Here is a 17,362-nt window from a genome sequence, read left to right on the forward strand (position 1 = left end):
TTAGTTTTTATTAGTTTTGACTGCTGGTTTGTTTGTTTAGTTTTTATTAGTTTTGACTGCTGGTTTGTGTTTAGTTTTTATTAGTTTTGACTGCTGGTTTGTGTGTTTAGTTTTTATTAGTTTTGACTGCTGGTTTGTGTGTTTAGTTTTTATTAGTTTTGACTGCTGGTTTGTGTGTTTAGTTTTTATTAGTTTTGACTGCTGGTTTGTTAGTTTAGTTTTTATTAGTTTTGACTGCTGGTTTGTTTGTTTAGTTTTTATTAGTTTTGACTGCTGGTTTGTTTGTTTAGTTTTTATTAGTTTTGACTGCTGGTTTGTGTGTTTAGTTTTTATTAGTTTTGACTGCTGGTTTGTTAGTTTAGTTTAGTTTTTATTAGTTCTGACTGCTGGTTTGTTAGTTTAGTTTTTATTAGTTTTGACTGCTGGTTTGTTTGTTTAGTTTTTATTAGTTTTGACTGCTGGTTTGTTAGTTTAGTTTTTATTAGTTTTGACTGCTGGTTTGTTTGTTTAGTTTTTATTAGTTTTGACTGCTGGTTTGTTAGTTTAGTTTTTATTAGTTTTGACTGCTGGTTTGTTAGTTTAGTTTTTATTAGTTTTGACTGCTGGTTTGTTTGTTTAGTTTTTATTAGTTTTGACTGCTGGTTTGTTAGTTTAGTTTTTATTAGTTTTGACTGCTGGTTTGTTTGTTTAGTTTTTATTAGTTTTGACTGCTGGTTTGTTTGTTTAGTTTTTATTAGTTTTGACTGCTGGTTTGTTTGTTTAGTTTTTATTAGTTTTGACTGCTGGTTTGTGTGTTTAGTTTTTATTAGTTTTGACTGCTGGTTTGTTTGTTTAGTTTTTATTAGTTTTGACTGCTGGTTTGTTAGTTTAGTTTTTATTAGTTTTGACTGCTGGTTTGTTTGTTTAGTTTTTATTAGTTTTGACTGCTGGTTTGTTTGTTTAGTTTTTATTAGTTTTGACTGCTGGTTTGTGTGTTTAGTTTTTATTAGTTTTGACTGCTGGTTTGTTAGTTTAGTTTAGTTTTTATTAGTCTTTACTGTTGGTTTGTTAGTTTAGTTTTATTAGTTTTGACTGCTGGTTTGTTTGTTTAGTTTTTATTAGTTTTGACTGCTGGTTTGTTTGTTTAGTTTTTATTAGTTTTGACTGCTGGTTTGTTAGTTTAGTTTTTATTAGTTTTGACTGCTGGTTTGTTAGTTTAGTTTAGTTTTTATTAGTTTTGACTGCTGGTTTGTGTGTTTAGTTTTTATTAGTTTTGACTGCTGGTTTGTTTGTTTAGTTTTTATTAGTTTTGACTGCTGGTTTGTGTGTTTAGTTTTTATTAGTTTTGACTGCTGGTTTGTTTGTTTAGTTTTTATTAGTTTTGACTGCTGGTTTGTTAGTTTAGTTTTTATTAGTTTTGACTGCTGGTTTGTTAGTTTAGTTTAGTTTTTATTAGTTTTGACTGCTGGTTTGTTTGTTTAGTTTTTATTAGTTTTGACTGCTGGTTTGTTTGTTTAGTTTTTATTAGTTTTGACTGCTGGTTTGTTTGTTTAGTTTTTATTAGTTTTGACTGCTGGTTTGTTTGTTTAGTTTTTATTAGTTTTGACTGCTGGTTTGTGTGTTTAGTTTTTATTAGTTTTGACTGCTGGTTTGTGTGTTTAGTTTTTATTAGTTTTGACTGCTGGTTTGTGTGTTTAGTTTTTATTAGTTTTGACTGCTGGTTTGTGTGTTTAGTTTTTATTAGTTTTGACTGCTGGTTTGTTTGTTTAGTTTTTATTAGTTTTGACTGCTGGTTTGTTTGTTTAGTTTTTATTAGTTTTGACTGCTGGTTTGTTTGTTTAGTTTTTATTAGTTTTGACTGCTGGTTTGTGTGTTTAGTTTTTATTAGTTTTGACTGCTGGTTTGTGTGTTTAGTTTTTATTAGTTTTGACTGCTGGTTTGTTAGTTTAGTTTAGTTTTTATTAGTTTTGACTGCTGGTTTGTTTGTTTAGTTTTTATTAGTTTTGACTGCTGGTTTGTTAGTTTATTTTTTATTAGTTTTGACTGCTGGTTTGTGTGTTTAGTTTTTATTAGTTTTGACTGCTGGTTTGTTTGTTTAGTTTTTATTAGTTTTGACTGCTGGTTTGTTTGTTTAGTTTTTATTAGTTTTGACTGCTGGTTTGTTTGTTTAGTTTTTATTAGTTTTGACTGCTGGTTTGTTTGTTTAGTTTTTATTAGTTTTGACTGCTGGTTTGTTAGTTTAGTTTTTATTAGTTTTGACTGCTGGTTTGTTAGTTTAGTTTTTATTAGTTTTGACTGCTGGTTTGTTAGTTTAGTTTTTATTAGTTTTGACTGCTGGTTTGTTAGTTTAGTTTTTATTAGTTTTGACTGCTGGTTTGTTAGTTTAGTTTTTATTAGTTTTGACTGCTGGTTTGTTTGTTTAGTTTTTATTAGTTTTGACTGCTGGTTTGTTTGTTTAGTTTTTATTAGTTTTGACTGCTGGTTTGTTTGTTTAGTTTTTATTAGTTTTGACTGCTGGTTTGTTAGTTTAGTTTAGTTTTTATTAGTTCTGACTGCTGGTTTGTTAGTTTAGTTTAGTTTTTATTAGTTCTGACTGCTGGTTTGTTAGTTTAGTTTTTATTAGTTTTGACTGCTGGTTTGTTAGTTTAGTTTAGTTTTTATTAGTTCTGACTGCTGGTTTGTTAGTTTAGTTTTTATTAGTTCTGACTGCTGGTTTGTTAGTTTAGTTTTTATTAGTTTTGACTGCTGGTTTGTTTGTTTAGTTTTTATTAGTTTTGACTGCTGGTTTGTTTGTTTAGTTTTTATTAGTTTTGACTGCTGGTTTGTTTGTTTAGTTTTTATTAGTTTTGACTGCTGGTTTGTTTGTTTAGTTTTTATTAGTTTTGACTGCTGGTTTGTTAGTTTAGTTTTTATTAGTTTTGACTGCTGGTTTGTTTGTTTAGTTTTTATTAGTTTTGACTGCTGGTTTGTTAGTTTAGTTTTTATTAGTTTTGACTGCTGGTTTGTTTGTTTAGTTTTTATTAGTTTTGACTGCTGGTTTGTTTGTTTAGTTTTTATTAGTTTTGACTGCTGGTTTGTTAGTTTAGTTTTTATTAGTTTTGACTGCTGGTTTGTTTGTTTAGTTTTTATTAGTTTTGACTGCTGGTTTGTTTGTTTAGTTTTTATTAGTTTTGACTGCTGGTTTGTTAGTTTAGTTTTTATTAGTTTTGACTGCTGGTTTGTTTGTTTAGTTTTTATTAGTTTTGACTGCTGGTTTGTTTGTTTAGTTTTTATTAGTTTTGACTGCTGGTTTGTTTGTTTAGTTTTTATTAGTTTTGACTGCTGGTTTGTTTGTTTAGTTTTTATTAGTTTTGACTGCTGGTTTGTTTGTTTAGTTTTTATTAGTTTTGACTGCTGGTTTGTTTGTTTAGTTTTTATTAGTTTTGACTGCTGGTTTGTTAGTTTAGTTTTTATTAGTTTTGACTGCTGGTTTGTTTGTTTAGTTTTTATTAGTTTTGACTGCTGGTTTGTTTGTTTAGTTTTTATTAGTTTTGACTGCTGGTTTGTTAGTTTAGTTTAGTTTTTATTAGTTTTGACTGCTGGTTTGTTAGTTTAGTTTTTATTAGTTTTGACTGCTGGTTTGTTTGTTTAGTTTTTATTAGTTTTGACTGCTGGTTTGTTAGTTTAGTTTTTATTAGTTTTGACTGCTGGTTTGTTTGTTCAGTTTTTATTAGTTTTGACTGCTGGTTTGTTAGTTTAGTTTTTATTAGTTTTGACTGCTGGTTTGTTTGTTTAGTTTTTATTAGTTTTGACTGCTGGTTTGTTTGTTTAGTTTTTATTAGTTTTGACTGCTGGTTTGTTTGTTTAGTTTTTATTAGTTTTGACTGCTGGTTTGTTTGTTTAGTTTTTATTAGTTTTGACTGCTGGTTTGTTAGTTTAGTTTTTATTAGTTTTGACTGCTGGTTTGTTTGTTTAGTTTTTATTAGTTTTGACTGCTGGTTTGTTTGTTTAGTTTTTATTAGTTTTGACTGCTGGTTTGTTTGTTTAGTTTTTATTAGTTTTGACTGCTGGTTTGTTTGTTTAGTTTTTATTAGTTTTGACTGCTGGTTTGTTAGTTTAGTTTTTATTAGTTTTGACTGCTGGTTTGTTTGTTTAGTTTTTATTAGTTTTGACTGCTGGTTTGTTTGTTTAGTTTTTATTAGTTTTGACTGCTGGTTTGTTAGTTTAGTTTAGTTTTTATTAGTTTTGACTGCTGGTTTGTTTGTTTAGTTTTTATTAGTTTTGACTGCTGGTTTGTTTGTTTAGTTTTTATTAGTTTTGACTGCTGGTTTGTTAGTTTAGTTTTTATTAGTTTTGACTGCTGGTTTGTTTGTTTAGTTTTTATTAGTTTTGACTGCTGGTTTGTTAGTTTAGTTTTTATTAGTTTTGACTGCTGGTTTGTTAGTTTAGTTTTTATTAGTTTTGACTGCTGGTTTGTTTGTTTAGTTTTTATTAGTTTTGACTGCTGGTTTGTTAGTTTAGTTTTTATTAGTTTTGACTGCTGGTTTGTTTGTTTAGTTTTTATTAGTTTTGACTGCTGGTTTGTTAGTTTAGTTTTTATTAGTTTTGACTGCTGGTTTGTTTGTTTAGTTTTTATTAGTTTTGACTGCTGGTTTGTTTGTTTAGTTTTTATTAGTTTTGACTGCTGGTTTGTTAGTTTAGTTTAGTTTTTATTAGTTTTGACTGCTGGTTTGTTTGTTTAGTTTTTATTAGTTTTGACTGCTGGTTTGTTTGTTTAGTTTTTATTAGTTTTGACTGCTGGTTTGTTTGTTTAGTTTAGTTTAGGTTAGTTTTTATTTTGCACAAATGCTTTGTTTTATTTTAATTTTTATTACTTTTTATTAGTTTTAGTCTTTTACACATAGATGTCAGGGTTGAGTGAGCATCATACATTTTTAAAAACATATTCAAACAGACTACTCTTCACTTATCATTTATTTACTTAATGTTGATGTTTGAATACAACTCCAGACATAAAACTACCACTATGTGAAGTCTTAACCAGTCAGATCAGGGGATGTTACACTCCCCAGACTCTGGTGTAGGTGCCAGTCAGTCTGGTTGTGTCAAAGACTAAAACTAAGGATATTTCGTCTCCATTTTTATTTTATTTTAGTCAGTTTTGTTAGCACACTATACAGTTTTAGTTAGTTTTCATTTTTTTGGTAAAGCTTAGTTTTCATGTAGTTTCAGTTAACTAAAATGATTTTTGAATTTTATTTTTAGTTATTTAGTTAGTTTTAGTTAACTATTACAACGTTGCTTCAGACAGGCAGAGGGTCTGCTCCTTTGAACAGACAGATATTCTTAAGGCATTTATTATAAACATGTTTGTTACACAGCACCATCTTCCTCTCAATAATTAAAGCGATACCGTTGTTATTTTTAAAAACCCCAGGTTGTGGTATTTCCTATTTAAGCGTCACTATGACTCCAGACTCCTGTCATGTTAACTTTTAGCTTTTGAAAAAGGTAAAAGCCTTCTCTGTGCTGTTCTCTCAGGCCGTGGAAGTGATTGAGGAGGAGTCGGGAGTTCAGGACTCACGGCTGGAAGCTCAGCGAACAGAGGCCTTCCTGTCACTGGCACGCTTCTCTGACACTCAGTATCAGAGCATCGATAAATACATGAACTCCTCCGAGTTTGAGAACAAACAGGCACTGCTGGAAAAGGCCAAAGAAGAGGTAGACCTCATGAAGGAGCGTAAAGTGACATCAAACAGGTCTGTGCAGGTTTTTAGGTATTTTTTAACAACCCAATCTTTAAAACAGGGGTGTCAAACTCAATCACAGCAGGGGCTGAAATCTGAATTCAGGTCTAACCTGAGGGCCTAACAGAGTCAAGATTTAACTGAAAACTACCAACCGAGTTTTCCCAGGTAATAAATTACAGGGGAAATTAAACAGTGATGATGAATGATTTTAAGATTTCTAAAAAAAAAAAACAAAACAAAAAAAGTCAAAATGACTAAATATTACAGCATCAATATTATTGTGTCAAATAAATGCTAAATAAATAAATAAATGAGATTAAAGGCTCAAAAATCTGAGACAAAAAGTCAACTTTATAAGTTCTAAAGGTCAAAATACAAAATTAAAAGTCAAAATAAGGTTTTTAAAAGGCAAATATATGAGATAGAGAGTTAAAATCATGAGTTGGAAGGTCAAAATAGAAGATGAAATTCAAAATTAAGAATTAAAAAGGTCAAAATATGAGACAAAATTCAAAATTGTCAAAATATAAGATAAAATTCTTGATCAGGGGTTTAAAAAGAGAAAATATGGGATTAAAAGCAACGTTAGGGGTTTAAAATGTCAAAGTATGATTTAAAATGAAATATTGTAAATCTAAAAGGTCACAATATGAGAGAAAAGGTCAAAATTAAGAATTTTAAATGTCAAAATATGAAATAAAAAGTCGAAATCTTAAGTTTCAGTCATAATCTTGGGATGCAAAATGAAAATATGACATGAAAACACAAATTAATTTCTTTCCCTCATTCCTGAATTTTATCTAATTATCTTTGCTCTCTGTTTTTCCATATTTTTATAACTTAACAAGGTTAAATTTACATTTCTATACTGGAGGAAACCTGCAGACTTTATTCCGATGAGCCAGTTCTAATTATGATGATATATATATATATATTCATCACATTTGGCCCCCGGGCCTTGAATTTGACACCCGTGCTTTAAAACATAGAATAACCTTTAACGTCCTCATGAAAAGATTTAAACAATTACGTCTACTAAATCTCACTTCACAGGTACACCATAAAGGTGCAGAGAGAGCTGGAGCTGGATGAGAAGGCCTTGTCTAACCTTCGGGCGGACAGACAGCGCTTCCTGTGTAAGGCAGTGAAGAACTATATCCAGTGTCTGGAGGAAGGACAGGAGCACGACACCTGGGTGTTCCGCCTGGCTTCACTCTGGCTGGAGAACGCTGATGTTAGGGCCGTTAACGAAATGATGAAGGTCGGTCGTCACATCAAAGTTGTGTGGAGGTTTTTGCCCTTTAGAGTTAAAGACAAAAGTCTTAACTTACTCAATGCCTTTTTCTTAATACTTTCCTAATATCTATGTGTTTCAGAAAGGGGTGAAGCAAATCCCCTCCTATAAGTTTTTGCCTCTTATGTATCAGCTGGCTGCTCGAATGGGAACCAAAATGGCAAACGGCATCACTGAGGATACAGGCTTCCATGATGTTCTCAGCGAGGTATTGTAAGACTTTAAATTGCTAACTTTGCCCTTAATTTGGTTTGAAATGGTTCTCATTAAACTTTTAAGAGCTGAGTTTTCTACATTTACTCTTTTGTTAAGACCTGCCAGCATTTACACACTAATCACAAAGAGATTAAGGACTGAAGCTTACTCGTTCAAATTTAAAATTGTATCATCATTATTAGTTATTGCAGTGGTCATGATGCTGCTCTCTGTAGCATCCCTCTGCTTCCACACTGATGCAAAATAAGGACCCTGCTGCCCCCTAATGTCTGATTTGCTCAGACGGCTCTGTAGAGAAGTCATAAACACTCTGCATTTTGATAATATCAAACATTTTCTTTTTTACTGTAAGAAGTTGACCTTTCCATGGTCAAGCTAATGTCTCCATCAGTTAATTTTTTCTTTCAAAATAAAGCAGGATTTTATCTGGACAGGAAGTAAATTCCCCCTAAATTCTCAAGACAGTTAAACATAACAAAGAACATTTCATTAGAAAATGTATCTTAATTTTAAATCTTAACAGGGTTACTTAGAATAACAACTAAACAGGAACTCCTGAAAAGTGTAAAAGCTGTCACATAGTTCTCAGACATTAGTGAGGCATTTTGTACATGCACTCTTGATGTATAACAGACTTCATGCTCAGTTGTTTTCTCTCCTTACTATCAGTTAATCTGCAGAGCTTCTCTAGAGCACCCTCACCACACCCTCTTCATCATCTTCGCCCTGGTCAACGCCAATAAAGACGAGAGCTTTTGCAGATCTAGGCTGTCGAAGAATGCTTGCCAGTCCTCGCCATTTGACCTGGTGAGACTTTACTAAAATTTTTACGTTTCTGTTGAGCAGGAGGAATGTAGGAATGGAGAGAAAGTTTATGAAAGGGCCAGTAAAGTAGAGAAAATCAGATGTTAATGTTTTAGCTATTGCTGGTAATTGATTAACAAAAATAATCAAGTTAATGACATAAATACACTGTCATTTATCATGATTACTCATACATTTGAAATATTTAAAATTTGAAATTTTCTTGCATTTTGGTTTGAGATAAAAAAAAAAGTACAAGTTTGGTAAACTGCTTTTAAAACTTTGAAATATCAGCTTAGTTGAGATGTAATAATCACGCAGGACGTCTGTATTTTTAATCCTGTACGAATCTAGATTGGTTTTGGAGTAAAAATTTCAGGGTAAATGACTGAGCATATTTCAGCACACACAGAAGTCCACAGGTAATACTTATTCCGTGTGAATAGTTCTCTGATCAGCAGACAAACACATCAGGTACAAAATGTCTGCTGCTGTATAGTGAATGTAAACTTTTTGCCTTGAAGCCCCTCGTCTTTAGGGATGGGAACCGAAAACTGGTTCCAATTGGCTCAATCAATCGACATCATTTGCATTTTATCTCGATGAGGCAGTCAGCAAACAAGAACAGAGAGGTTGAGGAAATAAACATTTGCTGGGGGCAAGGTGTTTAAAAAAACACATTACTTGATGGCGTGCACACATAAACACAACAAGCGGAGCGCGCCTCTGCAGCACTTCAGCTAATCCTTTATCAAAATGCTTCGAGTCTAAAATAAAACATGTTTATAAGGAGACCTTACAGGAGCGGGAGAAGTGATTTATATAAGTAAAACAGGTAAAATCAGGGCAGGGGATCGATGAAGTTTCTCCTTTTCTCTATCAATGACAGAGACTTGCGCTCTTTCCTCCCTCCCCTCCTCCCAGGTAAGATGAGAAGTGATAATCCTAATCTAATATCATAGAATCTGGGGATGTGAAGTAATGTTCTATGTGCTTAATAACAGATAAAGATTGGACATTTATATTATTTATGTCCGCGTTGTGCTTCAATGGCGAGCTCTGTCTTGCCAATAATTTACTTTACGACGATCTTATAAAAATTTACAGAATACTTTAGCGCATAAAATAACCAACAATCACTGATTAACTTCATTTACGTTCTACATCAGACGGGTAAAGATGAGTTTAGACGTTTTAAAAACCTTTAGTGGTGGTAACGGTACCTGACACGGTTGCTGCAAGATCACTGATCTACACCCAGAAAGAAGAGTTAAAGAGTTTTTAAACTCAGATTGTCTTTGATCGCATGGGAGCCAGCGGAGCACGTCTAACGGTTTGACTTTAGGGAAGACCAGACTGCGGTGCCAGAGCTGTGCCTGTGCTGTGCCAAGCCATGGCACATGAGTATCCGAGCGCCGGTCTATATATGTGCTTGTTTGTCTTTGCAAAACTGTGCGGACATCATAAACAGCAGTTAAGTCATCACTTTTTAAGCGTGTTAATACACAGGCAGTGGTGCTGTGGGTAGAAAAATACACATATTCTTGAGTAATTTATTATTAATGTGTGCTTTATCACAAGGCACTGTCTTCATGATGGTAATCAAAGCATCACCATGGCTGTTTTTAATTCCCCAGGATACAGTATTACCTTCTACCACCCATTCCTGGTGATCTGTCACAAAAACAGACTAAAGCGGTCAACAGTGTGGCTTCATTTCTCCAAAAATGACGCACACAGGGCAATGTGAAACATCTGTCAAACAGCGATGTATAATGCATGACCTGCATCTTTATGCCCAAGAACTGTTAATTTTGCACAAGAGTTCAATTTATTTTGATACCTCCAGAAAACTAGGATCCAGAGATTAGTTTTAAATTTAGTTTAAGATTTTATTTTTTAAAGAAATGAGCAGTAGCACTGTAATCTAATTCAAGTTCACAGATTAGATCCAGAGAGCACTTGTTTTAACTGAGACATTTACAAAAGATAATTTTTGTACATTTCAGCATGTTCTTCTCCCAAACACTTGATGTTTAACATTTTAAGTGATCCAAAAGGAAAATTCACTGGAAGAAAATCGACAAAGAACCGAATCATTAAGAAGAATCGATAACAGCATCCATATCGATAAAATCCTGTCAATTCCCATCCCTAATCATCTTCAATGATATTGATGGTCTGAAGTCTTTGGTGACCCATCTAGTGATTACACTAGTTAGCATTTAGTTGACAAATCCAGGGCTGCTGCACTCTGTTAGTGTAGGCTGACGACCACAGCTTCATCCCGTGTTGGTGTTAGCAAAAATGCTAACTTTAGCTTTCTCTAAACTTCCATTCAGCAGCTTTTTAAATCGATATTTTTCCTTAAGCAGACCTGTGTCTGTCTCTTCACTTCTCACTTCCACCTCTTCACCCCCCCAGGCACGCATCATCCTCGCTGGAGGACTACAGGAGGACGTTGTGGTCAAACTTAGTCAAAAGATTAATTTACATTTACTTTGTTTAAATGATAAGGTTTCTGGATTAGATAGAAGCCTTTATTGTCATTGCATAGATACAACAAAATTGCTCATGCCCCTCCCAGCATTACTACAAAAACACTCACACGTTCACTCCGAAATACAATAAAATCAATCCTTACACAAGCACACACAATCATCATAAAAGATGAGGCAAGGTAAGGGCATGGGTATAAAAAATCTGGAATAAAATCAGATTTTAAAACAGTATTGCACAGGTCATGGAGGTAATGAAAGGGTTATTGTGTGTGTTGATGGGAGAGTGGATGGCCTTGGGAGGAAAACTATCCATAAGTCTGGTGGTGCAGGATTTAATGGACCTATATCGCTTCCCTGAGGGAAGAATGGCAAATATGTGACGACCACGGTTAGACATGACGGTGATGGTGTCTTTTACTCTGGAATAGTAACCGATGTTTGCAATGTCCTGGAGTGAGGGAAGAGGGCTGCTGTTTTAAAAACTCTCTGTAAAGCATTAATCGTGAGTGTTAACGGGTGAACGTAAACACTGGTTTTTACACTAATGTGCCTTGGGAGGATAGCCCTAAAGTTTGTCCTTACCTTTAGTATCTGACTCCACAGTAACATGTGATCATATTTCTACATTTCAAAGAAAACACTGATCTTTTGGCAGTAAATGTTACTTCCTCTGGCTTTTCTCTGGCTTTTGTCAGTGTTTGAAATATGGATGTATGTATGTATCTTTTGAACGATTCTCTCTTGTGCACAAAAGATCAAAGATCTCTGTTCATCTGGAGAAAATGAGTGTATTTTCAGTTTTTTTTAACAGACTTTTATTTCATTATGCCTTAGCTCTTCTGCACCAGTTTTGAAGCAGGAAATGTACCCTCGTGTTTTTCAAATGAACGACTGTTTTTCTTGTGCAGGAGCGATCCGATGTGGCCCGTAAGATCATTCACACAATCAAGAAGAAGAGAGGTGAGATGATCAGAGGGATTGAACGTCTGTGTGATGCCTACATCACTCTAGCTTACATGGATGCCAGCAAGCACAAGCAGGAGAAACGTAAGTACATTAGCATTAATAGACTTTTTTAGGGCTGTCAAGATTAATTGTGATTAATTAAGGTCCATAATTAGTGCACTTTTCTGGATTGTGATTAATTGCATAATTAATTGTCCCTTTTAGCGCACTTTGGTTTAGCCATGTGTTGTCCCTGCAGCCACAGTGATGTAAAATAAATCCACCACTACTCCTTAAACTCTCATTTCACTTTTAAAAACTCACAGACAGTGGACGTCCGACGTCTTCCAGACCTTTTATAAATTTACCTCTATACTAAATGAAATAACAGGGCAGTATTATTTTACTAATTTTTTTATTATAAATAAATAAGAATAAAAATAAAAAAATAATAATGCTGTCCCCTTATTTCATTTTCAATCCATAACAAGTTCCTTTTTCCATGATTAAGTTCATGTTATAATCTTCCAATTACTAATAAAATCACGTTTGTATCCAGACAGGAAATCAACAACCCCAAAAACACACAAAGACGGTTTTAAATGCAAAACAGTGGAGTTTTAAAATGCAATAAAGTGATCATGAATAACTACAGAAATTCTGAGATTTATTTGGTTAAAAAATGTTAATAAAAGAAAATTTTATTGCAAGAAATTCTAACGTTTAATCCTGTTTGTTTGTAGAATCATTCATTATCTTTTAGACTATGATGACAAGATAGAGCTGTTAAAGTTAGGATGCGTTTGTTTGACTTTTGAAAGTCACCATTTATGTCGCCTCTTCTTTACAGGAGCGATTCCCATCCCTGCAGATCAGCCCATCATGAAAATCAAAGACCTTGATGAGGTTGCCATCCCTACAATGGAGATCAGGGTAAAAACAGATGAGACCTCTCTACTTCAACAAATACATTCACCAGTTAGTTCATGAGGTACAAATGCTCATTAATGCAAAAATGTAATCATAATAGGACGACTGTGGCTCAGTAGATAGTTGTCTTTTGACAGGAATGTTAGGGGTTCAATCCCCAGGTCCGACAGTCACATCTTGGTATGTAATAAATAGCTTAAGTTTATTTACCCTTAAATCAGCCAATCACATGGTAGCAACCAATGCACCAAGGCATGAAGACATGGTCACGGCAGTGTGTCTTTCTCTTTGCCACTCTCCCATAAAGCTCTGACTGGTGAAGAACCCGGCCAACAGTTGTTGTCTGCAGAGTCTCTCCATCTCAGCTGCTGAAGCTTGGAGCTCCTTCAGAGTAGTCATAGGTGTCTTGGCATCCTCTCTCACTAGTCTCCTTCTTGCACGCTCACTCAGTTTGTGAGGACGGTCTGATCTAGGCAGATTTACACATGTGACATATTCCTTCATTTCTTCATGATGGATTTAACTGAACTCTGGGGTGTAGTGTTCTTTTGTCTTCCTGGTGTAATGGTATCCTGGAATACTGATCAACCAGTGACTGGACCTTCTAGACACAGGTGTCTTTAAACTACAATCTTTTATAGTAAACATTCACTGTAATCAGGTAATCCCCATTCACTAATAGTGAGACTACCAGCACCAGCTATCTGGACCTCTGTTGAATTAGGTCAGTCACTTACATATTTTTATTTAAATGACATTACTTTAGAGAAATATGTTTTCACCTTGAGATTAAAGAGAGTTTTTTTTTGTAATTTTATTTGTCAAAAAGCAAATTTATATTGACCATGACTGATTTAATAAAAGAGTAAAACATTCAAGGGGGGGTGAATACTTTTTATCGGCACTGTAAAGTTGTGAGAACTGATGAAGTGTGGGTTTCTTGTTTTCTTAATAGGTGGATCCGTCTGGTTGCTATGACAACCTGGTGACTGTCAGATCCTTTCTGCCCCATTACCACCTAGCTGGAGGAGTCAACCTGCCCAAGATCCTGGACTGTGTTGGTTCAGACGGAAAGAGCAGGAGGCAGCTGGTGAAGGTGTGTGTGGTTGTTTGTCCCTGAGTGTTAGACGTTTGCCTTTGAGTCCTCGGGTAAATGAGGTTGAGTTTATTTTACAAACATGAGCATTAACACTCTCAGCTGTTGCCTGTGTGTTTTCTCTCTCTAGATAAGAATGCTGGCTTTGATGATAAAGCTGTCACTTTTAATTAACGTCTGAATTCAGTTCTTTTCCATTTCATTTTGACTCTAGCTAATGGTTAATCTTGTTTTTTGTACCAGGGCAAACATAAAGGGGTTTTTTTAGTTCACAAACATGCTCTTACATCTTTGGAATGAGGACATTCTTCTCTCTGCTTGTACTTACATGGCTGTTTGCAGGAACACTTGTAAGACACTTAAATGAATAATTAACCCTATCTGACACCCTGGAGGGTCATGGTGAAAAAGCACTTTTTCAGGTCCTTGATTTTATCCTAGATTTTGATATAGGTTATTTTATGTCACATGCAGAAAAATAAGTTTAATTGAGAAATTGTTTTCAGTAAAGCACACATTTAAGAATGCTACACCTGCTGCACATTCTGAATAGCACACATGTGCACCACATGTAACCGAGTCACCCTTTATGCTCCGTGCATCATGGATCTGTGAGCTTCCTCACTAACTTTAAATCCCTCTCATCACTGTTTATCGTCTGAACATGTTGGATGGTCATTTCTGTCTTCACCTAGATTAAATTACCGGCGTATTCTTGTTTACATGGCTATTCTTGGCCTTCTTCCTTCATATCTCCTGACCTACATCAGATCTACCTTATTCAGTCTCAGGATCTTTTCTTTCTCTCTGTCCCACGGGTCAGAACTGAACTTGGCAAATAGGCATGTAAATCTACTTTTCCCTTTGGCTGGAACGATTTATTACAGGGCCTCAAACTCAGTGACTTGGTCTAATTGGAAGCTTCCAAGAGGATTCTGGATGATTTGGAGGCAGACACATCAGTTTGTAGATGTTCTGCCTGATCTTTGGGGTTTTTACCATTGTGGTTCAATTATTGCAAATATTAATGCTTTCTAGTTTGCTATTATTTATTTTATTTATTATTTATTTTATTATTATTGCTTGGCTGGCTGCTCATTGTGCTGCACTTTGTTCACTGTGCTGCCTGTCTTGGCTTTGAAACTTTTTGATCTCAGAGATTTTTCCTGGTGAAATAGATTAAATTTAAAAAAATAACTGTACACTGGTATGCTGATATGTTAAGAAATACATTCAACTCAAGTCTGACAGATATAGGGCTAGTTTGTCCCTGTTTGTGTCATGAGAGCAAATTCCTGTGATGTGGCGAGATACAAACTTTGAGCTGCCATGACTACGCCCTTGACTAGTGAAAAAGTTTTTCATATTTTTTTCACCAACGCCATCTCTTTTGACTGTACGCCACAGATGAAGTTGTTTGAATTGGAGGAGTTTGTTCTAATATGACCCCTGAAATACTCTTTTTTAACCACAAAAATCCAGATATCAGACTTCCTGTTTGTTTTATGATATGAGACCAAGATGTCGATCTGTAGGTCCTGACATTTAACATATGCCCACAAATGTTCAAAATCCTACGTCTAACCTGCTGTGGGGGCTGATTTTTAAAAATATTTTAGGGGATGCCACTGAGCCGATAAGCCACTCACACTAGCATTAATCACATCAGTCATCTCAGCTTATCCATGTTTTTTTGTTTTTTTTTTTGTTTTGTTTTGTTTTGTTGTGGTTCTACAAGTGTTAGAAGCCCTTGAGAATTCTACTTCCTGCTTCATGGTTAACAAAAAGCCCCTTTGGCCACTCCTTTTGACATCAACTTAAGTCTAATAAAACTGCAAAAACAAGCAATACATATGATTGATTCAGCTGAGTTTTTATGCTCACACTGATTTATTGGTATGAAATTTAATGACTAGTTAGTCCCAGACTCAGTACATAAGTTATTTTCAGTTTAGGAGAGCCATCATAATTGAGAGGTTTCTGTAAATTTGTTGTCCAATAATCCCAAAAAGGCATGAAAAGGAGGCATGTTTTTATTGATAATAATAATAATCATCATCATAAATTTATTTTTGAAGAGCTTTCAGTCAAAGTGCTGTACATAGAGATAAAATCAACTTGACAATAAAAACATCAGAGAATCCACAAACATATACAAACATACTGAAAAAATAAAGAGGACATCAGTAAAACAAACTATTTAAGACTCATATGAAACAGCAAACAACTGGGTCTTCAGCTTTGCTTTAAAGACATCAGTGAAAGATGCCTGCCTGATTTCAAGACTGTTTCACAATGTCGGGTGCATGAAAGGAAAAGGCACGCTCCCCAGCCGTCTTTTTACGGACCTTTGGGACACTCAGAAGCCTGGTCCCCTTGAAACGCAAAACACGAGTGGGGACATACAGGTTCACCAAATCTGACAGGTACGATAGGGCAATGCCATTTACAATTTTATATGTTAGCAGCAGCACCTTAAAGTCTGCTCTAACCTGAACAGGTAGCCAGTGAAGAGAGGCAAGCACTGGAGTAATGTGCTCATATTTACCAGCTGATGGGTTCTGGACCATCTGCAGACCACGAAGGCTCTTTTTTGGCAAACCTGACAGAAGGACATTACTATAATCTAAACGTGACAAAAGCATGAATAAGGACCTCAGCATCCTGTTGTTGTTGCTGGGATTAAACTCTGGAATGATAGCAATTTACATTTAAAACACACAATTCAATTTTTAAGAAAATGGGTGTTAAAGATGTTTTTGAAGCTTTTAAGTGTGATTGAGATTTCTGTTTTTTTTCTTTGCATTTGTAAATGCAAATGTAGGAAATGCTCGTGGACAAGTTGTGACCTGTACATTCACCACGCTATGAAATAATCATGGAACATTACAAGACGGAGATGTTTTAAAGTTAAATGCAAAGCCGGAACTACACTCCAGACATGGCTGCTGCACAGTGTCACTCCACCCAGTGGTTCACTCAAGAAATAGTTCCGAGTATTTGCTTCGTTTTGAAAAAGTGAATAGGATATAACACACTGTATTAAAAGACTTTCTAATGACCTTTCTGTTGGTAAAGCTTCTCATGAGGGTTATTGTTAATAATTTGTTAGAATTTAGAATATTGATTCGGAGTGGTATAAGCTTCTCAGTTTTCCTTGATGTTTTATTTGTTCTTTTTTTGTTTGTTCTTTGTGTTCTCAGGGCCAGGACGACCTGCGGCAGGATGCAGTCATGCAGCAGGTTTTCAGCATGTGCTCCATGCTGCTGCAGCGTAACACAGACACTCGCAAGAGGAAGCTCAACATCAGACGATACAAGGTAAGACATGAATTATTCACCAGTGTTGTTTCACCTGATAATTTTTATCCAAGGCTGTCCTCTTCATTTTAAAGAGAATCATATATCAGGTTTTGCTCTTACATGTTTCTGTAGATCTTTGTGTGTAATTTCCTAATTTTTATCATCGTAGTAGTTGAAATAGAAATAAAAACTCTTGCTGTTGAATCACCAGCTTTCTGATTCCAACTTAATCCATCCCAGGTGGTACCGTTCTCGCAGCGTAGTGGCGTGCTGGAATGGTGCTCAGGTACGGTGCCTATTGGGGAGTTTCTGGTGGATCCAAGCAAAGGAGCCCACAAACGCTTCAGACCCCAGGACTGGGCGAACCTCGCCTGCCGCAAGAAGATGATGGTACTGGTCAGAAGGGATTTACCTGCAGAATCTCTTTTTCCCTCTCAGTATTGTTTATTTTCTGTACGGCGAGGCCACACATTTCACAGACAGGAGCATTAGTCCTCTAAGTGTATGACCCCGGCTCAAGTTCATCCTGTGGCTCTTTTTCTACTCTCTTTCTCTACCCAATTTAC

At 35.1% G+C, this 17,362-nt stretch overlaps 1 protein-coding gene across 2 annotated transcripts in view; it reads left to right on the forward strand.

Annotated features, from left to right (window-relative positions):
* The window catches only part of atm (ATM serine/threonine kinase), a 65,062-nt gene that overhangs the window by 40,888 nt on the left and 6,812 nt on the right, over positions 1-17,362 (forward strand). For both annotated transcript variants that reach the window (XM_041804832.1, XM_041804841.1), the window contains exons 49-57: positions 5,500-5,717; positions 6,762-6,969; positions 7,085-7,210; positions 7,888-8,025; positions 11,432-11,570; positions 12,319-12,401; positions 13,354-13,494; positions 16,698-16,814; positions 17,037-17,186. In XM_041804832.1, the coding sequence (XP_041660766.1) occupies positions 5,500-5,717; positions 6,762-6,969; positions 7,085-7,210; positions 7,888-8,025; positions 11,432-11,570; positions 12,319-12,401; positions 13,354-13,494; positions 16,698-16,814; positions 17,037-17,186 (1,320 nt within the window). The remainder of the gene's footprint in view (positions 1-5,499; positions 5,718-6,761; positions 6,970-7,084; positions 7,211-7,887; positions 8,026-11,431; positions 11,571-12,318; positions 12,402-13,353; positions 13,495-16,697; positions 16,815-17,036; positions 17,187-17,362) is intronic.

The sequence above is a fragment of the Cheilinus undulatus genome, linkage group 2 (assembly GCF_018320785.1).
Source record: "Cheilinus undulatus linkage group 2, ASM1832078v1, whole genome shotgun sequence".
Lineage (NCBI taxonomy): Eukaryota > Metazoa > Chordata > Actinopteri > Labriformes > Labridae > Cheilinus > Cheilinus undulatus.